Below are 25,124 nucleotides of genomic sequence, written 5' to 3' on the forward strand. Positions count from 1 at the left end.
CTTAGTACAGCATGGGAATTAAGTTATTTTTCTGTCATAGCAAGTTATTTAAAAAATGCCCTACCTGTGTCTTTCTAGCAAAAAGTAAGCTTACAGCTGGCTTTTCCCTAGTGATATTTCCATTAAATAAAGTAAGAGGTCGCAATGAAAGAAAATAAAACCTTCACACTTTACATGACGGTTTTCCGGCACATCTTCAGACTAAATTAAACTGTATTTCCTCCGAACTAAAGAAAAAGACATCCTACATTTGGATCTGGATGGACAGTTCTTACCCTGTCAACGGACAAAAGAAATTCTGTCCCACAGGATATTATGGCTTTCCAGGTTCCCTCTGGGGATACTGAAAATCAGTAAGGAAGTCATTAGGATTCTAAATGCTGCTCCAAGTCCCCAAACCCTTAATTTGGAGCTCTGAGTTCTCTGGACACGTCAGGAACAATTTCAAATCAAGGAGAATGTCAAAGTCAGACAGGAAAGCAAAGCAATCCTACTCTGCCCTCCAACGGGAACGCTCCCAGACCTCTAAGTTCCTGACTACTCCTGAAGCATGATAAGCTTCTGACTCCAAAATACAGAGAACAGCAGGCCTATAACCTCCCTTCACAGCTCCAACAGCGTTATTACCGACGACTGCCTATTTCAGATCAGAACCCTTATGATGCTTTGTTTTAGAATACTCCCATAAAACAGTCCAGAAATTTCAGAAAATAAAAAAAACCAACAAATTTTATAAAGAAAAAACCCTCAATAACGTCCCTAACGATACAGGAAAACTGAGAAGTTCAGGCTTTCTCTCAATCTCTAGAAGCAAGATGAAGGTGTGCGATTCCAAATAAAGATCGAAATTTCCTTCTAAGGGAAGAAGGAAGGGAACAGACAGAGGTATGATCTCAGTCCACTTAGAAATTCAAAGCTATCATTAGACCAAACCTACAGAATCTATTATTTAAAAAGAAAGAAAGAAAGAAATCTGTCCCCTGAGGACACTCTGGGCGCTGATGGATTAGGGGAACTCTGTCTTGACCTCAGGGCCCTCAGTAAGAAGGAGAACGGCCCCGCTAAAGAATTATCTTGAGTCTTTGGTAGGTAAGGGTTAAACCTAAGGCTAGGAAGTAACTATAAATTATAACCAGTCAAGGAGGGGAAAGAAAAGAGATGACAATGGTAATTACATAAAACTGCACAGAACACCTGATAAGCCTCTTCAAGTCAGGATGTTCACAAAGAGACACCACAGGGCCTAGGACAGTAGTGTCAATGTCCATCCATGTTCAGACTTTGTAACCTAATTCAGATTCAGGACATGCCACCCACTTTTAAACATGCAATAAAACATTCCCTTTCTTAAAAAAAATATTATAAACACAGGTGGTATGCTTAATGACTAAAATTTTCTTTCAAATAAAAGTATATACTCCCTTGAAGAAACTGACTTTAGCCAACACAAGCGTAAGTTTTTTATATGCTTTAACTTTCATAAGACATGCCTTCAGAATATACTCCACCATGCAAGTACATGAGCTTATCTATCATTATAAGCTTGTTACTTACATAAGCACATTTAATTATACATGTAAAGTGCTTAATACAGTATGTAATACATGGAAAAGTTGACAAATGTTATCATTATACCATGCTTGAAAAAAATTGTTACATCCAAGAAGTTCTCATCATATTATTCTGTTGCCTGAAAACTTTCAATGCTGTCCCACCACCTGGCAAATTAAATATGGTGGATACTTTCTTTTCTAGAAGCAAACATCCTGAGACCACCACGAATCTTCAAAATTGGGAACTCCACTCGTAGCATACGATTCCCTATATAAACTATGATAACCCAACAAAGAATACAGAACAAATTGACGTTCATATAGCCTGAGACCTGCACTGAGCCAACATGTCACTGGGTTTAAAGGGCTGCTCTATGAATTCCTTGGTTCCACTGCAAATGGGTTTAGTACTCAAGACATCTGAGAACACTGTCCCAAGCTGGCTTTCCAGCCTCCACCCTCAACACCCTTGTGCTACAATCACACTGCTGTCCCTTGAGGGAGCCCCACCCCTCCCTGCTTCTATTTCTGCTCTTCACTTTGCTTCCGTTGATCCTGAAATTCTTCCCCACTCTATGCAACTTCCACTAGTAGAAATTCTACCTTTCATTTAAGGATTCTATCAACTGCTACACCCCTTACAAAGCCTTTCCTGGGGCCTTCAACTGGGCTGGCCCCTAGATGTCGCTCAAGGCCCCCCTCCACAATCCACCCTTCCTCAACAGTCTTAAGGAACAAAGAGTAAGGTCCAAGAAGGCCTATTAGATCTTGCAGGGGGGCTTCTCTCTGGTGTCCTCTTTCCTAAGATTCCCCATCTCTTCCTTTTAGCGGCCACTAATGTAAGACGCAGTCAGCCTCTGGGGAAAACCATGTGTGAATCAAAGAGGAGCCTGAGCAGGGCTTAGTCCTCCTGTGCTGGGCGCGGGAAAAGGCCTCTTCTCCTCTTCCTTTCCTTGGGCTTGACCCTCCTCACCACGAGAGTGGGAACATCAGGCTGCGAACTGAAGAAAGGCAGCAGGAAAGCCTCCTCGACTAATTTTAAGAGCTAGAGGCCTTGGTGGGCGTGTTGGGAGCTGGGTAAAAGGAGTTCCTAACACATCCCATGGTCTCTCCCAGCCCCGGGGTTTAGGGGCGGCACACAGTTAGAGCTGAGCAATCAGGCCTGAAAGGCTTTCTCGATACCATCCTCTGGAACTGGTATGACAGTAAGCAGAGGCTTCAGGATTCAAGATTCAAAGACTGAAGACCATGAGTCCCAGCCAAGTATCCTAGCTACTTGATGACTACTAAGACGCTGACTCTTCTCCATTGTCAGAATCTGAGATAACGTTTTCTCCTATGGCAGTTTTTCTAACTTGCCTTTTTCAACAGCTTTTTGTAGAAACATCCCTTACTAAACTAGAAACTACTACAAGGCAAGGACTGTGGCTTCCTTACCTCCTCTATACCCCCTACCACAGGGGGTATACCCTACTCTAAACCTCAAGAGAAATCTATAATGTATCACATGATGACACTGGGACTAGAAGAAAGTTTTTTTTCTTTAATACCTTTAATAAATAAAGAGAACTCTGGTCCTGGGGAGATTTGAGAAAGTTTCTGGCATCTTCCGAACTTTTGCATAATTGATAAATCCTCTGAGAAACAGGAGAAAGCCTAATTCAAAAAAGAAAAGTCAAGAATGAACTCATAATTTCCATATTAAGTCCCCTCCCCAGACATACCCCTCGATAGCGCTATTTCATTGTTTTTCTGCTAAAAGCTATCAAATCGTGAGCAAGTTCCCCAAAATTTCCAAAGGATTTCCACACCACACTTTCCATTTCTCAATGAGAAGACATAATCTCAGGAGCCAAATAAAAGTCTCCTTTGCGCATTCAGAATCTAATTGGTCTAAAAAGGAAACAAAAAATAAGATGGGGCCAAACATTTACATTTGGAAGTCCTACTGAGAAGCATTATCAAAACCCACCTTCTGAGTTCCAAAAAAGTATTCCTAGATAATTAACTCCCGAAAGAAGAGGTTATAAACTGTTCTTCTCAAGTAAAAAAAATTCCATCCTTTCTTGCCATAGGATTTTCTTTCTCTGTCGATAATATATAATGCTGTCCACTAGATGTCAGGATCCCCTTACCTAGTACAGCAATTCTTATCTTCTCAACTCTACTCTTTTTCTGTATTTTTTTTGTTTTTCTTTTCTTTTCTTTTTTTTTTTTTTTTTTGCTGAGGAAAATTCACCCTGAGCTAACGTATAGCCAATGTTCCTCTTTTTGCATGTGAGCCACTGCAACAGCAAGGTCACTGACAGACGAGTGGTATAGGTCTGTGCCTGGGAACTGAACCCAGGCCACTGGTGCAGTGTGTGTCGAACTCAACCACTAGGCCACCGGGGCTGGGCCTTCTATTTCTCTATTCTTAAAAAATATATACAAATAGGGTACTTTGCCATTTATTTACCAGGCAGTAAAGGAGTAAGAATGATTTTGTATGGCCACACCAGAATTTATATGTTCACAGAAGTCTGCACCTCGTGGAGGAGTCAGCGGGAAAGCGATGGGCCCCCTCCAATGGCAACTCAGACGCTCCTGGCCCTTCTCCTTCAGAGACAGATGGTCCCTGAGTCTTAGACACATTTTTTTTTAACACCTTTATGGAGATATAATTTACATACCATAAAGTTCACCCGTTTAATGTGTATAATTCACTGGCTTTTAGTATAGTTATGAAGTTGTACAACCAAAACCATAATCTAATTTTAGAATGTTTTTATCACCCCTAAAAAAATCTGTACTCATAAGCAGTCACTCCCCATTCGCCTGCTCGCTCCCTTCCTCCCCTCAGCCCTAGGCAACCACTTTATTTTGGATACATTTTAAAATACACTCAGTGGTGAAAAACTCTTTTTACTCAGAATTGAATTTGGCAATAACCAAGAGTCATAAGGACTGAGCTCAGTGAACACCATTCTGTTTGGCACCAAAAGCAACAAGTGACTACAGAGCAAGGGTCACCCCCTCAAATGCTGGGTGGGGGGCTCCTAGTGAACTGGAGAGCATATAACCTGTCTGGAGGAGACAGCTACAACTCAGCTCCAGTCAAACAGTGGGTGCCAATTTTGCTAGATATTCCAATTTTAAGAAAAGTAAAAAAAAATTCAGATGTTTAAGTGAAAACTCTTGATTTTAAAATGATAGCAACTAATAAAAAAACTTCTGAAAATCACTGTGGAACAAACAAACCACAACAGGCTAGATGCAGCTTATGAGCTGCCAGCTCAAGAGCTCTGTGTAGACCTGGCCCGCACAGGAAAAACTCCAAAAAAATTGGTTCTCTCTGTAAGAGAAGCACCAAAAATGACCCAAACATTGGATCCAAATGCACTAAGTACATCCAAAGTCACCATTTTTTGTCTACTAGTAAGCAGTAAGATAGCAAGAATGATCAATTATAAAGTAGTATAAATTCATCTCCCATGAAACCTTAATATAGGAAGGAAATCGGTCCATTAAATTTCTTTAAACTTTCGATACAGTCAAAAATCAACCTCAAAATATGTTTAATGGCCCTTCTTTGGTCCATTCAGGATTTGTGTGGACTTCAGACTTGAGGAACAAGGGGGAGTCAACCTTTCTCTTAAAGATGCAGTTTGCAGAATAAGCAAGCCAAGGAACCATTCCTCCAAAATAACTCTCCTATAGGTCATTTTTATTATTAAGCTTCTTGGTAATCAAGGGAGGGGGGAAAAATCACTATTTCTCTTTCCTTGGAATTCCAATGACTCTTAGTAGAGTAGATGTTATTGGGGAGATAGGGGGTGACGTGATGGGTGACTTGTATTTTCTAAGTAAAACTCAGCAATGTGTGGCTCTGTCAACCCAGGGGAAGCAGGTAGGTCCTGAATGTGTTAGGCGGCTGTTGGGCATGGGCTCTACGCTGTGCTAGCCAGACCTATCAGCAGCACTGCCACCACGGATTTTAATTAAGGAGGGAACAAGAAGGCCCAAAACAGGAGATAGGACAAAGTGATGTCACAGAAGCACAGCGAGGCAACTACGCCATCTTTAGCGGCCACAGGATGGCCCTGCTGTTGTTCTGTAGAAATGACAGCAGTGATGGTGGTCTGTTATTCTATCATATATATTTTTTTCACAAAGAATGAAGAAGTCAACAGTATTCACCTCAGTGTTCTTTGCTTTAAAATGTCTTGGGAGAAAATATTTTGAAATAAATGTTTAGAGTAAAAAATATAATCTTAAGACCAACAACCTGAAATGCCTGGTATGTTTAAAAAAAAAGGTCTCCTCATCACAAAATAATATTCTTATTCTCATCAACCGTGAACTAAAGAATTCTGGAAACCTAAAAGCAGCTCTTCCAGAAGCTATGTCTAGCAAGGCTACACATTTTCTGTTTACTACTGACAGATCCAACTGAAGATGGGCCACGCACACTCATGAGCAATTCAACTGGACGCAATATGCCTATAAGCAATTTGAGGTTGAGGTCTACGTACCCTTTGTGGCAATAACTCACAAGGGGAAAAAACCCACAGACTATAATGCCTACCGCCACTAAAGGACATTTTATTAACAGGCATGTTATTCTGATGGTGACAATCTTTAAGAGAGAAATATTTTTTAAATTATACTTATTGATAACATATTACTGTATAGTAAGCGATATGAGGGTTTACTAAAAGTAATTTTTTAAGTTAATTTTTATTGAGTTTATGATAGTTTACAATCTTGCGAAATTTCAGTGGTACGTTATTGTTTGTCAGTCGTGTTGTAGGTGCACCCCTTCACCCTTTGTACCCACCCCCCCAACCCCCTTTCCCCTGGTAGCCACTAATCTGTTCTCTTTGTCTACATGTTTAAATTCCTCATATGAGCGGAGTCATACAGAGATTGTCCTTCTCTATCTGGCTTATTTCACGTAACATAATTCCCTCAAGGTCCATCCATGTTGATGTGAATGGGATGATTTTATTCTTTTTTATGGCTGAGTAGTATTCCATTGTACATATATACCTTATCTTCTTTATCCAATCATCAGTTGATGGGCACTTAGGTTGCTTCCACATCTTGGCTATTATAAATAATGCTGCAATGAACATAGGAGTGCATGGGACTTCTGGAATTGCTGACTTCAAGCTCTTTGGATAGATACCTAGTAGTGGGATGGCTATGGTATTTCTATTTTTAATTTTTTGAGAAATACCCATACTGTTTTCCATAGTGGCTGCACCAGTTTGCATTCCCACCAGCAGTGTATGAGAATTCCTTTTTCTCCACAACATCTCCAACATCTGTCACTTTTTGTTTGGGTTATTTTTGCCATTCTAAAGGGTGTAAGATGATATCTTAGTGTAGTTTTGATTTGCATTTCCCTGATGATCAGTGATGATGAATATCTTTTCATGTGCCTATTAAAAGTAATTTTATTTCTAAAATTTAATATAATCTTTTCTCTCCTTTGTCTATCTTAAAAGCACTTACCTAAAACCAGGAACACCCACCAGAGCCAGTACTGACCATCAAAATATCCAGGGAAATAGGTAGAAAACTGAAAAATAAAGCAAAACATTTTATAGCAGCTTAGCAGGCACAATTTCACATTTTAACTTAAGGGCACACAAAACACAAGACTTTGTTACGCTAATACTGTCATTTAGCTCTTACAATAATTTTTTAAAATAAGCAAAAGTATTTTATATATTACTGATTTGAAATGGTTACCATATATGTAAATATATTTCCTTTCATGCAAAAGCAATGTTGAAATATCGACTTTACAGACTCCTTGTTTTGAAAGTGCTCACATCTGTTTTTTTTTAAATCTTTTTTTTGCACACATAATATCTGCCCTTCTAGAAATAGGTTTTGATGAGACTTTTACTTTGCTTACCCAGCACCAAAACAAACTATTTAACCTCCTTTCTAAGGAGCCCTCACATTCTCCTGCTCCTCCAGCCATGCCTTGACCTCGAAGCTTTAGCACATGCATCATGACAATCCCATTCCTTTGCCAGGGACTGACACGTTATTCTGACCAATGGGAACTGCGGGCTGCTGAGAAGGTTTCCCTGCTCTTAAAGAGAAAAGGAAGGGAAGAGATAGTTCCCTTTCTTCTGTTGAGCACTGCTGTGTTTATGATGTGATGTCTGAAACTGCCACAGCCATCTTAACCCTGAGGGAGGAGCAGCCAGACCTGCATGCTGAGCAGGAGTGTCAGTTTTCCCTGATGATGTCAATGAAACACTGATTTAACTAACCTCCCACCATGGCAGGCCTTGTTTTCTTGGGAAATAAATTTTCCCCACTGTTTTCTGAGCCATTTTAAGCTAGGTTTTCTGCTACTTGCAGACAAAGCCATCCTAGGGTACTGATACAAGTTGATTTATTCAATTCAGTTTAAAAATTTAGTTAAAAGTTTAGTAAAAAAAAGATTGGTAACTAATTTTATCTGTTTTCTATTGGGGGCTTTGGTGTCCAAGAGATTAACATAATTTAAACATTAAAATATAGTATTTTAGGGGCTGGCCCTGTGGCGTGGTGGTTGAGTTCAGTACATTCACTTCAGTGGCCCAGGTGTGGACCTACACTACTCGTGAGCCGTGCTGTGGCAGCAACCCACATGCAAAGTGGAGGAAGATAGGCACAGATGTTAGCTCAGGGCTAATCTTCCTCAAGCAAAAAAAGAGGAAGAGTAGCAACAGATGTTAGCTCAGGGCTAATCATCCTCAGCAAAAAAATAAAAAATAAACATATATAGTATTTTATTTCTTAACAAAATAACAATTAAGACTTAGAGAAGGAATGAAAAGCCTCTTTAGAGCTTGGGTTCTTAACCTAAAGTCCGTGTTTTAAATGAGTGTATACCAGCCATCTGGGGAAAAAGCCCGTAACTTTTATCAGTCTCAAAGGAACTTGGAATCTTAAAAATGTTAACAACTGCTTTAGAATAAATATGTTTGAAAAACCCCAGGGGTTAGTCAACAGGCATTAATTAATTAATAATGCCAATTTATGACGAATACATTGGTTTTATCTATAAAGTTGACAACAGCAATAAAGATCTGAAATCAGAGAACACTTTAAGAGACTAGATTTTTTACAATTTTAAATTACTTCACGCAATTCTAACTAATTGGTAATTCCCAAATCACTAAAGATCTCTAATTTAGAGATAAGGCCCCCTAACAGAGCAGCACCTGTTAAACAGTTTTGGTTCCCCAAACATTTTGGCATAACCAGTGATGCTACTGATAACCAATCCTGGACGGGAGGAGAGAAGAGAAGGAGGAAGGAGGGAGAAGCCAGAAGGAAGGAGGGAAGAAGACAGACTAAAGCTTTAGCAGAATTAATGAGATAAATGCCTGCTTTTGATAAGCCACCAAAGAGGTGACAGCCTTCCTTTTATTATAAAAATAACTAATTTCAGAACATACACATATATCATCCTATTATATACATTAAGAACAGAGAAAGCAGCTGGTGAGCAATCTGCAGGACAGACGCCAGTGGGCCACAAATATTCACTACAAAGCTTGTGCGCGTGAGCCAAGTGCAACTGACTGAGGTTCAGCTTCATAAAACCAGTAAAAAGACAAACCAAAAATAATTTTAAAGGTTGAGATAGTGCAAAAAAAGCAAATGAGATAAAATCAAATATTTGAAGTTACTCTACTTGTTACCTCTCTATGGAGTCTATCTTTTCTGGTGTGCAACTTACCCTGACAATCAGGATCCACTTAATTAGAGAGAGACCAAATCCTGAAATGGCCCCATACCTTCCTGCAGCTGAGGTGGTCAGGCAAAAAGACAGGAAAAACCCGATCCAGTTAAAGAGGAATGCCACTGTAAAAGCAGAGAGGGAGAAAGCGTCAGTCATGTCCTGTTCCCAAGGAGCAAGAGTGCCCTCTACCTTTGCTTCTGCTTAAACGGCTTTTCCAGGGATGAAAGACAGCCCAGCCTGCCATTGGGAATCCTCACCCCACCTCCCCAAAACATCTATCCTTCCGTCTTCCTCCCAAAAGCAAACAAGAAAACATCCTCTCTGTCAGGTGTCACACTGTTACATCTACTCCTATTCACTTTCAAAAATGCCTTAGCATCCACCAAACTGTATACTTATGACTTGTGCCCTTTACTGTGTGTGTTACACTTCAGCAAATAAATGCCTTGAACATTAAATTAGTGCCCCCAAATAATCTGATTCAAGTCATTCATCCTCCTGCTTCTATAAAGTTTGACAGCTTATATAACATCATCTCTAAAAGTGTTGCACTTCCTTCATATCTTTTTAACACAGCAAGTAAAAGAAATGGTTGCTTACTTCTAAGTGAGGCACATGGAAAGATAAATGAAAAATAACATCAAGTAGGAAAAAAATCAGGCCGACTTTAATCCATTAGAATATAAAAGTTTGCAAGACGGAATTCATCAGACAAAGGCATTTAATTCCTGTCCTCAGGTCAGGTACGAGTAGAAGCAACGCTAAGGGGCCCTGCAGGCCTGAAAGATGAGGCTTAGCTCACGTAAAAACGCAGCATCCCCATAACTGCTTTAATTATATTTTCCGCAGATATTCACAGAAATAGAACATGAAGAGAAAGGATGTTAAGATAAAAGTGTACTAAGCTCTGAATATCTCAGTAAAAGGGATCAAACAAATAGAATGTATTAAAATATTAGCTCAAATAGTTATTTTAATTCAGTCAGATTCACCCATAATCCAAAGCATTCTGGGTTGTGGAAAATGGCTCTGCTATGTGTAAATACTTACTGAAAAAAGTTAACATGAAAATCCCATCGTTTCCTATCCTCAGCTGGTCAGCATCATCAAAATCATCCCGACCCACAAAATCCTCATCCTAAATGAAAGGAAAAACAGTAAGGTAAATCACAATGTACTATTTCTAGGCAAAGGAAAGATATCAAAAAAAAAAAGAGAAAGAGGGGCTGGTCCCATGGCCTAGCGGTTAAGTTTGGGGGCTCTGCTTCGGCAGCCCAGGGTTTCGCCGGTTCGGATCCTAGGCGTGGACATGGCACCACTCATCAGGCCACGTTGAGGTGGCACCCCACATGCCACAACTAAAAGGACCCACAACTAAAAATATACAACCATGTACCGGGGAGATTTGGGGAAGAAAAAGCAGGAAAAAAAAAAGAAAAAGATTGGCAACAGTTATTAGCTCACGTGCCAATCTTTAAAAAATAGAGGAAAAAAAGAGAAAGGGACAAAAGTGAGAACCAGGAGAAGATGTACTGCTTTGGCTCAATTCAAAATGTAGCATTAAGGCTCAGGATGTGCTAAAAATTTCATTTTGTCTTATAAGTAAAAGACATAATTAGAGAAAAAAACAAATCTTTCTCCTATCTCCATAGTTTTCTAAACAAAAGGAATTTTTCATTTTATAACCAAGTTCTTTAACGAAACACTTCAAAAATTAGGAAGTTCACAAAACACTACTCACTCTTTCTTTTTTGTACCTAAAAAAAGGATCTTTTGTATCTTTTATTGCTAAAGAAAAGAAAAAGGAGGGGCCGGCCCCGTGGTCAAGTGGTTAAGTTCGAGCACTCTGCTTTGGCAGCCCAGGGTTTCTCAGGTTCAGATCCTGGACACGGACATGGCACCGCTCATCAGGCCACACTGAGGCGGCGTCCCACATGCTACAACTAGAAGGACTCACAACTAAAAATATGCAACTGTGTACCAAGGAGCTTTGGGGAGAAAAAGGGAAAAAAATAAAATCTTTAAAAAAAAAAAAGAAGGGGCTGGCCCCGTGGCCGAGTGGTTAAGTTCGCGCGCTCCGCTGCAGACAGCCCAGTGTTTCGTTAGTTCGAATCCTGGGCGCGGACATGGCACTGCTCATCAGACCACGCTGAGGCAGCGTCCCACATGCTACAACTAGAAGAACCCACAACGAAGAATACACAACTATGTACCGGGGGGCTTTGGGGAGAAAAAGGAAAAAATAAAATCTTTAAAAAAAAAAAAAAAAAAAAAAAAAGAAAGAAAGAAAAAGAAGAACATTTATTTACACATGCGGCTGAAATTCTAGTAATCCATATCAGTAATCTAGGGCCTATTTAGGGCTCAGAATGTTAGTAATCCAGGGCTTATTAAGGAGATAGATCAAGTGCTTTATGAAACTGACATGGGGAAAAAAGGTCAGCATGGCCACACATGAAGAGTCTACAGGGCTGCCCACTGCCCAGCTCCATAACCATTGTTTACACTGGTATACGTCTGAAACAACCCCACCTCTAACCTTATTGGTGGATAGCATCCCTTCCATCCTAACTTGAAAACATAACATTGCAAGTCTAGAAGGAATATGATCTTGGCCAACACTGACACCAACTTATGTAGCCTACCTTTTCAACAGATGTAGGTATGTGTCAAGAAATTGAAAAATAAATGAATATACGCTTCAAAGTAAAAGTAGTAGACTTGTACACAGTCCAATGAGGGTTCCTCAAATGAAAAAAAAAACCCAAGGGGCTGGCCCCATGGCCTAGTGGTTAAGCTCGGTGTGCTCTACCTTGGTGGCCCAGGTTCAGTTCCTGGGCACAGTCCGACACCACTTGTTGGTGGTCATGCTGTGGCAGCAATTCACATAAAAAATGGAGGAAGACTGGCACAGATGTTAGCTCAGGGCAAATCTTCCTCAGAAAAACAAAAACAAAAACAAAAACTTTAGGGAAAATAAAACTTGCCCTACACAGAAAAGAGGCTGGAAAATCCCTAAGGAGCTGTTCCCAGTAGTTCCCCTGGGGAATGGGAACTAGAGAAAGGGGAAGTGTCAGTGGCAGCCTGCATTTCTGAATTAACACATTTCATTTATTGCTTGAAATTTTTATCACAATGTGTTTGTGATCTATTTTTTAAAAAACAAAATACCTAGTATTCTAACTTCATACCAGCAAGATAAAAAAGGCGTTGCCAAATTAGAAAGTAATTCTGTGTTTTGCATAAGTACTCAAAGATATACTACAAAAATACATGGAAGTAATTTCAAACAATATTGCAAATGCCTTCTAATAGTTCTTCCTGTCACTGGTGTCTCTACTACCGGGATTCCTCCTACAAATTGCTGCCAAGTTAATGTTTCTAAAACACACACCTGTCTTACCACACACCCGGCTCTAAACCTCTGAAGGATTCTGTGACCTACACCTAAGTCTAAATGCCTCAGCCTAGCATTCAGAAGATTCTACAACCTACAGTTCTGGTCACAAACTCTTTGCTCAAGCAAAACCAACTACTGCATGCAAAGAACCTGCTCTGCACCTGGCTGAATTCATGCCTACTTTGTGGGCTTTTCCCTCTCGAATGTTCTTATCCATCAAAACCTGGGGCCCATTTCAAACCCCATCTTTTCCACAATCACACAGTAAGAAGTCACAGTTCTTAATACGCACTGCTCTTGTGCTGCTCCTGAGATATGGGTATTTGTGGGCCTTTTCTCCAGTGCGATTTTAAGCTCTTGTACGGCAGGAAGATTGCCTTATACAAAGCTTTCTACCTATCCACTGCAAAATACACAGCACATTGTATAACAAAGTGCTCTACACATTTGCTAATAACAGAACCATGTAAGAGGTTCCTAGATATGCACACTTGTCAAATAAAAGTATTCTAAAGAGTTCTGTGATTAATCAGAACTAACCTCCTGGTCTATTTCTATGGGACAGTTACCATATATTCCAATAGGTTTACAGAGTACAGACAGTCTGCACTTTGGAGTCTAGAATATCTGGGTTTGACTCTCACCTATGCTACTTATTGGCTATATGACTTGGGGCAAATTACTTAATCTTTCTGGGCCTCAATTTTTGCATCTATAAAATGGGGATAACATAATCTCTACCTTGCGAGGTTATTGTGAGGACTGGAAACATTATTTAAAATATGGAAAAGCACCAAGCACAGTACCAAGCATGTCATTTGCTCCCAATACATGGTAATTATATTAAGACTGTTTGCCCTTAGACAATAAGCTCCATGAGGATTCTTAGCTTCTCCCTGGCCACTTACAGGGACTGAATGCATATCACCATGTAGCATGAGCCTAGTCTGAGCTTATAAACTATTATTTCCGCCAAGCAGTGGCTTTAGGAGCTCCACTCCGCATTGGAGGTGTGGTCTGTAAACAGTCCACTACCCTAAAGTCTGAACTTCTGGGGCCTGTGCCACTGCACTATGCAGACTGAGCTTCTATTCTTGTTCTTATCTTTCACTCTGGTTTCCTGCCAGAACTAGTGCCTGGAACCCTGATCGCCCCACATTCCTGGGGACTGGATCCGGTTCCCTATTCTCTCAACGTCTGGCCCAAGGCCCTACCTGCATCAGCTTCAACCTGGATAAATATTTATGAAACCACATCTGTATCACTTACAGGTCTCACATCAAGAACCAAGAGTGCCCAAAAGTCTCCATCTGGCTTTCATCACCCCCATCCCCACTCCCATGAATCAACATCAGGCCAGATGGGATCTGAATTCACTCTGCCCCCCAGATGGCATGATCTGGACTGCTGGTGGCACAGGGTTCATCAAGATGATTGCTGGGGCCCTTTTATGAGTTTAAGTCTTAGAAGGTGCACTTATTGATTCTCTCCATAGATTTCTCTAGCAGCTATCTACCTAAGACCAAAATAGTAAGTGTGCAGAATGAAGGCAAAGTCAGTGTGTCTCCTAAATCAGCTCCTGCTCCAAGATGTTTCAGCCATGCCAGGAGACCTGAGAAAGTGGTGGGATGGTAGAGACAGAGGGAAAATAAGCTGGCTTGACTAATGATTTTCTGTTCATTTGGAACTTTTACCTTATCATTTTCAGGAAGAGGTGAGTTTACTATCCCAAAAGAAAATGTACTTGTTTTTTAAAATTAGCTGTACTTTCACTAACCAATATAATCATAAATAATAAATCAAAAGTGGATAATGAAAAGAACTTAATTCCCATAAAGCAGCCATTAAGTAACACGATAAACCAGACTTACTCTTCCAGGAACCAAAGGGATAGTAGCTTCAGCCTTGGTTCTCTCGGCTTCATCATAAGTGGGCAGTGTTGTGGCCACATTGTAAGATGGGGGCTTTGGAAACCCAGACTCATCTTTGTAGTCAAAATATGCTGCAGAATAAAAAGGCAGTCACAAACATCTGATGATTAGCTGAACAGAGGAAGACGAGGATTTCCACTAACTCTGGCAAACAAAAACCGGCCATCCCTTTAATTGTACATACAGAATAACTGAATCAAAAGGTTTACTGATGACTATGAGATGGGCAGTGATTTTCAAAGTGATCCACTTTTCAATTATTTAAATTCCAGGCTCACTTTGCGCCCCCTTCCAAGTGCTTTGAACACTTTTTCCAACTGTTATGTGGTGTGTTCATATTAACATAAGGAAATGTTCATATTGACATAAGGAAAACATTTAAGCTAAAAGGACTTCACGTATGTGTTTGTCAATCTGTACCATGGTTTCCTCTCATTAAAAACATAAAAAAGTAAAATTCATTTCTCACAGGTTTGTTTTAGCACTTTGATTCTTTCACGTTATTTTTACTATATATTATTATCTACGCTGTGCCTAAGGTAACTAATTCAGTTACAGAACCATTATTTATCTGTATTAAATCTTTCATTTCCTCTGTTTAACATTGCACTTCATTTCAGTGACTTTTATTACAAAAGATTCAATAGTTATTATTAGAAAAGATCTATTTACAAATAAATTAAATTTCTAAGCAATTTTTGGAAAAACAAGAATTGTGAAAAAATTCCTGTAGTTCATCAAGATTAACATTTTTCTTTCTTCTTTCCCTCTTTGGTTAATTTTAATTAACTTCCAAAATTTTTACCGTAATGTATTCTCAAAATTATCAATCAATACTATTCACTTCATTAACAGAAAAAAGGAGTGTACTTCTACTGTCTTGATATGGGCACAAAAAGCAGTTGATAAAATTCAACAACTACTAAAAATAAAAACACTTAGCAAATTAAGAATGAAAGAAAACTTTCTTAATCCGATCACAAGTCCTAGGAAAAACCTAGAATAAACATCATAATTAATTTTAAATTATTAAAAGCTTTCTCCAAGATTAGAGAATTAGCTGAAAATGCCCACTATCACCACTTCTAATCAAACATTATCTTAGAGGTCCTATTAGTTGGTACAATATGTCAAAAAGAAAAAGAAATATAAGGATTGGGAAAGAAGAAATAATTGTCCTTAATCATGGATGACATGATTGTATATGTAGAAAATCCCAAAATATCTATAAAGCTATTAGAATTACTATATGAATTTAGCAAAGTCTCTGGATACACAGTTAATGCAAGCTATCAACTGTATTTCCACATGCCAGCAACAAATAAAAAATGAACTTATATATGGACTATTTACAAGAGCACCAAATTATAGTGAATATATAATAAATATATACATATAAATCTAATTTTACATTATAAATCTAATTACTCTACATATAAATCTAATAAAAGATGTACAAGACCTATAAAATGAAAATTATAAAATATTATTGAGAGAAATTAAAGAAGACCTGAATATACGGAGGGATATATCATGTTTATAGACTGGAAAATGCAATATTATAAAGAGGTTAATTCTCTTCAAACTCACCCACAGATTCAGTGCAATCTCAACTAACATTCCAGCAGTGTTTTTGTTTGTTTTGTTCCATTTTATAGAAATTGGCAAGCTGATTCTAAAATGAATATGGCAATGCAAAAGGCCAAGAAGAACTAAAGGAACCTTGAACAACAAAAAGGCTAAGCGACCTACACCACCAGAGGTCAAGATCATGAAGCTCTAGACCAAACAACACAACACTGAGTCCAGAACGTCTCCACACATACACGGGCACCTGATTTATGACACTGCAGTGCAGAAAAAATGGTCTTTTCAATAAATGGTGCTGGACCAAAAGGATATCCTTACGGAAAAACAAATTATCTTGACCACTACCTGACACTACACAGAACAAACAGCTCCAGGTGGAATACAGATCTAAATGGGAAAAATAAAACGTCAAAGCTTTTAGAAGAAAATACAGGAAAATGTGTCATCGAAACGAAAGCTGCGACCTAATGCAATTTAAGAAACTTCTGGGATTTTTTTCCATGTCAAAATAACTATTTAACATACGGATACACATATACATACATACATATACATTATAAAAATTCGATATATAATTCCCTTTAAATCAAACCTTACCAAGAAGGCATATTACAAATTGAAATGCACAGTTTGAATTAGCCTGTTGTCAAAGTAATTCTGAATACATGAATAAAACTGATAGCTACTACTTTAAGACCAGGAAAATCAAGAACATTTTTATTTCTCTACTTCAAAAGATTTTTCAAAAATGGGATCCATCAATATAGATATCTCATATAATTTAAGTTTCCATGAGAAGTTTAATGTGACAGTATTTTCAAGTTTATTTAGTATATTTAAAACAGAAAAATTCAATATTTTTAAATGTACGCACCACAAATTAAAATAACCATAGGTAAAGTGAATACACAAAACAATGATTTGTGCTTTTTTCTCCCCACCGTTTCTAACCATTTTTCTCATAAATGAACTAACAGGTACACACAGTCAACATTTATGTAAAGAAATAAACAATGTTAATTTAACAAAGGGGAGAAGTGCCATTTTAGAGGTTTACTTAAAAAAGAAAGGTAAAGTAAAAATGGAAAACCCCAGTTCATAAATAATCAAAAATTAATGTTCGTGAGTAACTTACAATCTCTAAAAACATACTTCCCTGACACCTCATTTATGTGGAACTCAGAAAGCTCAGCAGAAACCCAGAAAGTTAAGGGTTTTTTTCATTTTTTTTTTTAAGGCCTCTGTGTAGTCAGATGAAATACCACAAAACCCAAAGTCTTTATTTAAGAGAGAGTTCTTCAGGCCTTATCCTAGAAACTGTGTATGTTTACTTTATACCCAATCTTAAGAAGTTCTGTTATTTGCTGTTGAGGTCCACAGCAAGATTAACAAAAACAAAAGAGAAAGAGGTAAAGGGACCTCAGGCCGACAGCAATGCCATCTGACGACCAGGGGGGAATTTAATTCTTGAATCAAAAAGTTCTACAAATCTCAATGAATAAAAGCATCACTGTACTACAGAACAGAATATCTACCAGAGAAGCTTTCTGATTGTAATCCCTAAATCGTAAAGAAAAATTTAAACAAAGAACATGAGGTATAAATGAATAAGGTAGCGAGAAGCTGTTGGAGAAAGATTTCTATCTAAAATGATTAAGTTTCTATAATTACAGAAAGTAGAAACTCAAATATTCAGAAAAAATTAACTTCTAATGAATCTGGAAAGCTAAATTAAAGGGTTTTACCCTTAATAAAACGGGAATCCAATTTATTACTAATCAGTGGGGGTTTCCGCTGGATGTATGAAATGGAAGAGCAGAACGGACAGTCTGGGCAGAAGTGAGTGAACAGAGCCTAGCACTGTGGTTCTTCTCCAAGTCTTGGTCTTCTAGTCTGAACCTGATTCCACGAGGCACACTAGACTTCTTCCAAAACCTTAAGTTAGCACTGTTAGTGTCAGATGCTTACAAATAAAAGAATCTTAATTAATACAAGGAGACAGGGTTCAGAATTTGAAGCCAGAGTGGAGGTGAGAACAGAGGTGAGGACCTATGTTCCTCCTAATTAGAACGGCAGTGTTAGGAGCACAGAGATTATCAATGGATTTAACCTCACACCAAACAACAGCTGCCTGGAGTGCTATATTGAAAAGGATTCTAAGGCTGCATTTGGGATGAATGCTGTCTTCAACTGTCTATCTACCCTGGTGTGGGTTGGGTTCATTGGTGGCACCATGGGCCATGTACTTGCCACTCTGCCACAGTTCTGTTTTAGACAACATGGAAGAGGTTCCATCAAAACTCATCAACTTTCAGCAATTAAAGCAGAACTGATTATCAGGAGGCTCTAGTCCTTAACTACTGAGATTTTCTTTCTTCTCCTCCATCCCTTCTACAAATTTATGCAAAAATTAAAAAGAGAATTTGGCATAGATGAGAAGACAAAAGGTTAATTAAGGAGGGTTTAAACTACGAGGAACGTTTAAACTATAAGGAACAGGCTGAAAGAGCTGGGAGACTTCTAGTTTCTTTATTAAGAATTTACTAGCATAAAAGAAATCTACCATACTATAGTACCAAGTCATAGGCACTAGAATTATAAAGAGGAAGACAGCTAATGAAAAAACTACAAAAAGAACAAAAATCAGGTGATCACCTGGTTTCTGAATTTCTACTTCCTTTATATGAAGAATATGTTGGAGTAAAATTGAGTTCCATGAAAAAGCCACACTGAAATGGGGTTTTATCTGTTTTTAGAATAGTAAGGCGTTTTTTCAGTTCAAGTTACAAAATAAAAATAACGTGAAAGACTTCTTAAGGAAAGCTGAGGCAAAGGCGAATACCAATAAACACTTACTAGACGGAAGTTTACAGCTCAGTGCATTTCAAGAGCTGAGCAGCCACCTGGTCCTGTGACCTACCTGCGCTCTCCGCAGAGATGCTGCTGTACGGTGGAGGAGCGTCGCCGGCGGCCTGCTCCGGCTCTCCTGGCTCTTCCTCATTCTGCAACTAAACAAACATTTCACACTTTAATGCAAGTATAAAGCCAATTAGAGAGAGAAGAACCTGAAAACTGGAACAGCCTTTCTGGAAAGCTACTGGGCAAAGTGTTTCAAAAGCCTTAAAATGTGGAAATCCTTTAGAGTATTCTACTCCCAGGAATTTATCCTAAGGAAATAATCAGACGAAGAGCAAAAAAGGTAGATATAAATGCCATTGTAGCAAAAATCGCAATCTAAGTTCCCATCATACGGATTTATTAAATAGACTGCAGTTCATCTCTCAAAGGACTACTACGCAGCCAGAAAAATGAAAACGAAGAAAATGTGACGACTTCGATTAATGTTTATGCTGTACTGTTACACGAAAAAACAAAACTTACCAAACAGTACACATCATATAATTTGGTTTTGAAAGACAGATATGTGATGGAAAGAAGATCTAGAATGACAGACATCTACAGTTTACACTGCTTATCTCTAGATGATATGATGATAGGGGAATTTTCCCTTTTCGTTGTTTATACGTATGTTCTAATTTTTCGTAAGGAAGATTTACCATGTATAATTTTTAAGTGAGAAAAATAATCTAATAATAATCTGTTAAGACAAAGACAAATCACAGCAAAGCAAGGTTTACCATCATCTTCAGTTTGCACACAGAAATTAAATCTTAAATAATAGAGACATTTACAAAAACATAAAATTCTACCTAATTCTACATGTAACCTCTGTCAGTACAACCTCTCCTTCACTATCTCGGCAACTTTCTTGCTGGTCAGATCTACAGCTCCAGTTACTTTAAATAACTCACACTGAAAGTGCATCTTCCTGCCACTGCCGGTCTGGATAGTCTACCCAACTCATCTTCACAGAACAAAGACATCTGACTTAATTTTTCCAGTGTGACTACAGACTATAGCTCATTTAGAAGATGAACTGGCTGAGAATGGGAGTCAATCTGCAAAGCAATAAAAGAACACTTATCGGTATAACTGACTTGGGGGTGTGGGTCCCGGCTGTATACCATCATGATACACAGAGCCAACTGAGCCACCTGTAAAATACACACCCCTCTAAACCAACTACTACAAAGAACTCTATCTTGAATTGATACAGAAAAGCAGAGAGCCTGACCTGTGGTAACATGAAATAGAGCTCCCTAATTCATTTAATTTTAACCAACTGTCTCAGTCTCCAATTCCTATGCTACAATATTGGAAGCCAACAAAACGTTTCCGATTAATGCTGCAAAGCATTCCATTTCAAACAAATTCTTATGCCAAATTTTCATCAACACTACCATCTGGGCACATTTCTTTGAACCCTAGTAATCTAATGTTAAACTTAAGGCACTCCCAAAATAACTGTATTATAACTAAGATGAATTTTCCTTTTAAAGGCAGGCATATGGTCAAAACAGCTACAGGGAAGCCAAATGTTCCTGGGACCCCAAATCAGTGAATTATTTAAATAGAGTTCCTGGGGTCGTGGTGCACTTGGAATACTTTTAACATTATCTGAAGCTCTAGACAGGGTATTCTCAGCCTGCTCCCACCTAACCTCTTGTTTCCTGGGAACGTCTTGAAAAGAAGCAAAAAAGCAGCAAAAACAGAGGCCAACAAGGACTTTTCAAGAATGCTGCCTTAATACACCGTAGCCAGTACTGTTCTTTATTTAAACCTAGCTTGCCATTTTTTGACCCATTTTATATTTCCTGAGCTTAGTCAAATAATCACGTTACCTCTACATAATTTAGGTTTTAGAAGGAAGCATGGCAATTCTAAGAAATACAGAAGTCCAAAGAATAAAGAGGTCTTATACGCCCGTATCTATAAGATAGACTGCCTGTCTCCTAGCAACCTGGAAATGTGAAATTTGATCATCCCACGCCAGGGTAACAGATAACAGAGCAAAGAAATTCCAGTCGTCTCAGAAACCCACATTTTCTCTTCAGTGAAGAAAAAAGAAACACTTCCAGGTGAACTTCTTTTGCTCCATTAAAATTCACCACTTTAGAATCATGTACTAATATTATTTCCAACTGAAAACAAAAACAAAACAAAAAAACACCCACTCTGACTGTGGAGGCTCCATAAACTGGGATGATCCCAGGACCTCACTGTACAGACTTCCCAATTCTGGCTTGCTTTCTGTAACACTGGTGACAAGTTTAGGCTCCATCAAGAAAGGTGCTTAAAATAAACTACCACAACGTGGGAGGAAAAGAGGCAATCGCCTTCAAAAAAGTATTTAGCGACCACCATCTGTGTGAATAACGACTTGCTAAACAACAGAATCCCTAAGTAAACATCTTTTACACCCTGGGGGCATCTACAGCCATTAATTTGGCTCTGCCAGTCAAACAAGTCAGGCAGCCACTAACAAGGGGGGATGTATGCACCAGAACTCATCTATAAGGCTATGAAACTGGTTACTCGGTTTCAAAATGTATTTTTAAGGTCCCCTTTTCTGTCCTTGGGAACCCTTCCTGGCAGCCCTCCCTCCACATCCCTGGCCTCAGGGATCTGTGGGCTCTCTCCTGAGGTTCTCTCAGAGAATAAACTGTCACTTCGGGGCTGGTGTTGGAAAGACGCCCAGACTCTTCTATCAACTGGTCACTGGGAGCCCAAGTCCAATCTACCTGTCACAGAGCCCCGGTTGTAAGGGACACTGTCAGAGGCAGGTGTGAGAAGTGGTGGGACCCTCCACTCCCTCCCTGCACAGTGCTACTGGGAGGGGGGGATCCTTTGATTGTGTATTTGTGACAGATGATAAATACCTGTTGGAGACTGGAATCTTCTCTGTCATATAATTTTTTTTAACAATTATGATCAATTTTTCTTATCTCCAAATGAGATTTAAGTAGTATTTTTTCCAAATAGGATTATACAATTAACTATGGCTGCCATTATAAAGTATTGAGTTTAGTACAAAACTACTTATAACTACCTATGTCTCCATCACTGAGATAGGAATAATCATCTGAAAATTTATGTGGCCTTTCTCTTTACCACATGCCAGGCTGTGCGCTCACTTCCCCTTTCCCGATTATCTGTGCTCTGCTCTACACTCTAACAACCCTGTCACGGCTCCCCAGGAGAACCCTTGAACTTTCCATGTTCTCTAGATATATCACAACCTGCTGTGCTACCTCTTGGCCTTGATCACCCTCAATTTATTTTTTTAATATTCACCCACAAATAGGTGTTAATAATGTTTTGTCCTCTAGGTTGAGCCTCTGAAATGTAGCACCTCTAAAACAAACGATGTTTTCCTTCATACCACATTCCTCTGTACCCTATCTGCACTGTTGCTATCAGAAATAATAAGATAGAACATTTTAGCTAAACAACAGTTTACAGAATCTCCCATAAAGAAACCACACATGGCTCTAGTGCTAACAGAAGCAAACCTGAATTTCACAAGTTTAAAGACACTTATACGCTACAGGTTTAAATCCTTATTTGAGTTCCAACCCCAGCCAGGTGGCTTCATCACTGCCTTTCCCTAAGTACTTCTAAAGACGATCTTCCATTTAGAAAGGAGCTGTTTGTCAGCAATAGCAGAGCCAGGGCTAGGATTAGGGCTACGTAAGGGACAACATTTACAACTGTACCCATCGATGGTGGTACCTAAAGGCACTTAAAAGTCATTCTTGCATTTCTTCTATTTACTAAGAATGAGAGAACAACAAAAAAACCCTACTAAACAACAAAGAGAAAAACAAAAAAAGCACCACAAATCCTTATACGTGAGGTTTCAAAATAAACCTCACAATTCACACAAACACAACACGCATGTGGAAAATAATGCTGAACAATCCAATAAATCCATAAAGTTACAAGTATTTGCACCACTCATTATTTTTTTCTTGGTTGACTCCTATTTAAACAGCAAGAAAATTCTTGTAAGTTTTAAATCTTTTTTTTAAGTTATTAACTATAACTCTCAGAAAATCCTGGATCAATGTCTAAACTCTAGCTTTAAAAGTTATTTACCCCTTCTAATTTTAGAGTTATTTTCTAAAACTTTTATCTTAAAATGCAATTTTTAAACCTCTCATTACCCAACCCACTACTTCTGCATACTCTTTAAATCCTACCAAATGAGACAGTATAATTACCAGAAAGTAAACAAGCACATTTCTTTAGGTAAACAACTGAGTATGCTATTTTACTCTGTTTTTCAGAAACAGCCAAAGTTAGTGAGGACTGTAAACTTTCTATTGTATATAGATGGTAGATTTCTAATTGTATATTGTATATTGACTGTAAACAGTAGTATTCTAACATAACCAAATTCTTTACCTTCAAGAATAGTTCTCTATCAAATTGTTATTAACTAGGGGATGGCTTTTAAAACAAGGTAAATAATTCCAACAAAGAGAAACTTAATAAAAAGACAACCTGATTTAAAAATGAGCAAAGAATTTTAACAGACATTTCTCCAAAGAAGATATACAAATCACCAGTACACAGAAGATACTCAACATGATTAGTCATCAGAGAAATTCAAATCAAAACCATGAGATACCACTCAATGGTATGGCCATCAAAAAATAAAAAAGGAAAATAAATGTTGTTCAGCATGTGGAGAAATTGGAACGCTCATACACTGCTGGTGGGAATGTAACGTGGTGCAGCCACTGTAAAAAACAGCTTGGCAGTTGCACAAAAAAAAAGTTAAACACAGAGTTATAAAACGACCCAGCAATTCCACTCCTAGGTATATATACCCAAGAGAACTGAAAACATATTTTCACAGAAAAACTTGTACAGCAAAACTGTTTACAACAGCATTATTTGCAGCAGCCAAAATGCTCATCAACTGATGAACAGATAAACAAAATACGGTATATCCATCCCATCCACAAAAAGGATGAAGTACTAATACATGCCGTAACACAGACGAACCTTGAAAACATGATGCTAAGCAAAAGAAACCAGTCACAAAGACCACATAATGCATCATTCCATTTATATAAAACGTCCGGAAAAGGCAAATCCCAGAGAGACAGCAGTGGTTGCCAGGTGCTAGGGAAGGGAACACAGTGGAGCGACTGGCTGCGAATGGGTCCAGGTTTCTTTTGGGGTGATAAAAATGTTCTGGAATTAGATAGTGGCAATGGTTGCAAAACCTTATACTGAATTGTACACTTGAAAAGGGTGAATTTTAAGCTATGTGAATTACATATTAAAAAAAGAGTATTTTCTAATTTTGAAAACACAAACGTATATAATTTTATTTAAAAGTAAATTTTATTTAAAACAAAACAAAATTAACTACTCCAAATCATTATTCTCTTGCTAAACCAAATGTCTACGTCCCTTAACGGGAGGAAATGGGTCCTGATCTCATCAATGTCCCCAGAGCTTGACACAGAAAACATATTTGTGAATGGATGAAAATAATGAAGAAAAATAACACAGTGAATTGCAAACTAATCATAAGGAAAAAAATCCTTAATATTTTCCTTTCCTGAAGAGAAACCTATTAGAATCAAGAAATCAAAAGACAGTTTGGTTAACAACCTATTTTAAGAGCTAAACAGGAACATCATTAATTTATTTTTTTCTACTTCAAGAGTTCACCTAAAGATAACTTTAAACACAAACTACCAGGGGCCGGCTCGGTGGCCGAGTGGTTGGGTTCACGCGCTCTGCTGTGGCAGCCCAGGGTTCGGATCCTGGGCACCGACATGGCGCCGCTCATCAGGCCATGTTGAGGCGGCGTCCCACATCCCACAGCTAGAAGGACCTGCAACTAAGATACACAACTGTGTACAGAACGGGTTTGGGGAGATAAAGCAGAAAAAAAACCCACAAACCACCAGATTTAGACTATCCCAAACAATCTCTCTCATGTCAAAAGGAAAAGATAAATGCAAATCATCTTAATACCAAAACAAAAA

At 38.5% G+C, this 25,124-nt stretch overlaps 1 protein-coding gene across 1 annotated transcript in view; it reads right to left on the reverse strand.

The window, feature by feature from the left end:
- NDFIP1 (Nedd4 family interacting protein 1) overlaps positions 1-25,124 on the reverse strand; it is a 46,725-nt gene that overhangs the window by 3,668 nt on the left and 17,933 nt on the right. The window contains exons 2-7 of the mRNA XM_023617503.2: positions 19,133-19,220; positions 14,563-14,693; positions 10,342-10,429; positions 9,289-9,413; positions 7,053-7,119; positions 3,104-3,209 (exon numbers count right to left, since the gene is read on the reverse strand). Of these exons, the coding sequence (XP_023473271.1) occupies positions 3,106-3,209; positions 7,053-7,119; positions 9,289-9,413; positions 10,342-10,429; positions 14,563-14,693; positions 19,133-19,220 (603 nt within the window). The 3' untranslated portion in view covers positions 3,104-3,105. The remainder of the gene's footprint in view (positions 1-3,103; positions 3,210-7,052; positions 7,120-9,288; positions 9,414-10,341; positions 10,430-14,562; positions 14,694-19,132; positions 19,221-25,124) is intronic.

This window comes from Equus caballus, chromosome 14, assembly GCF_041296265.1.
Source record: "Equus caballus isolate H_3958 breed thoroughbred chromosome 14, TB-T2T, whole genome shotgun sequence".
Classification (NCBI taxonomy): domain Eukaryota; kingdom Metazoa; phylum Chordata; class Mammalia; order Perissodactyla; family Equidae; genus Equus; species Equus caballus.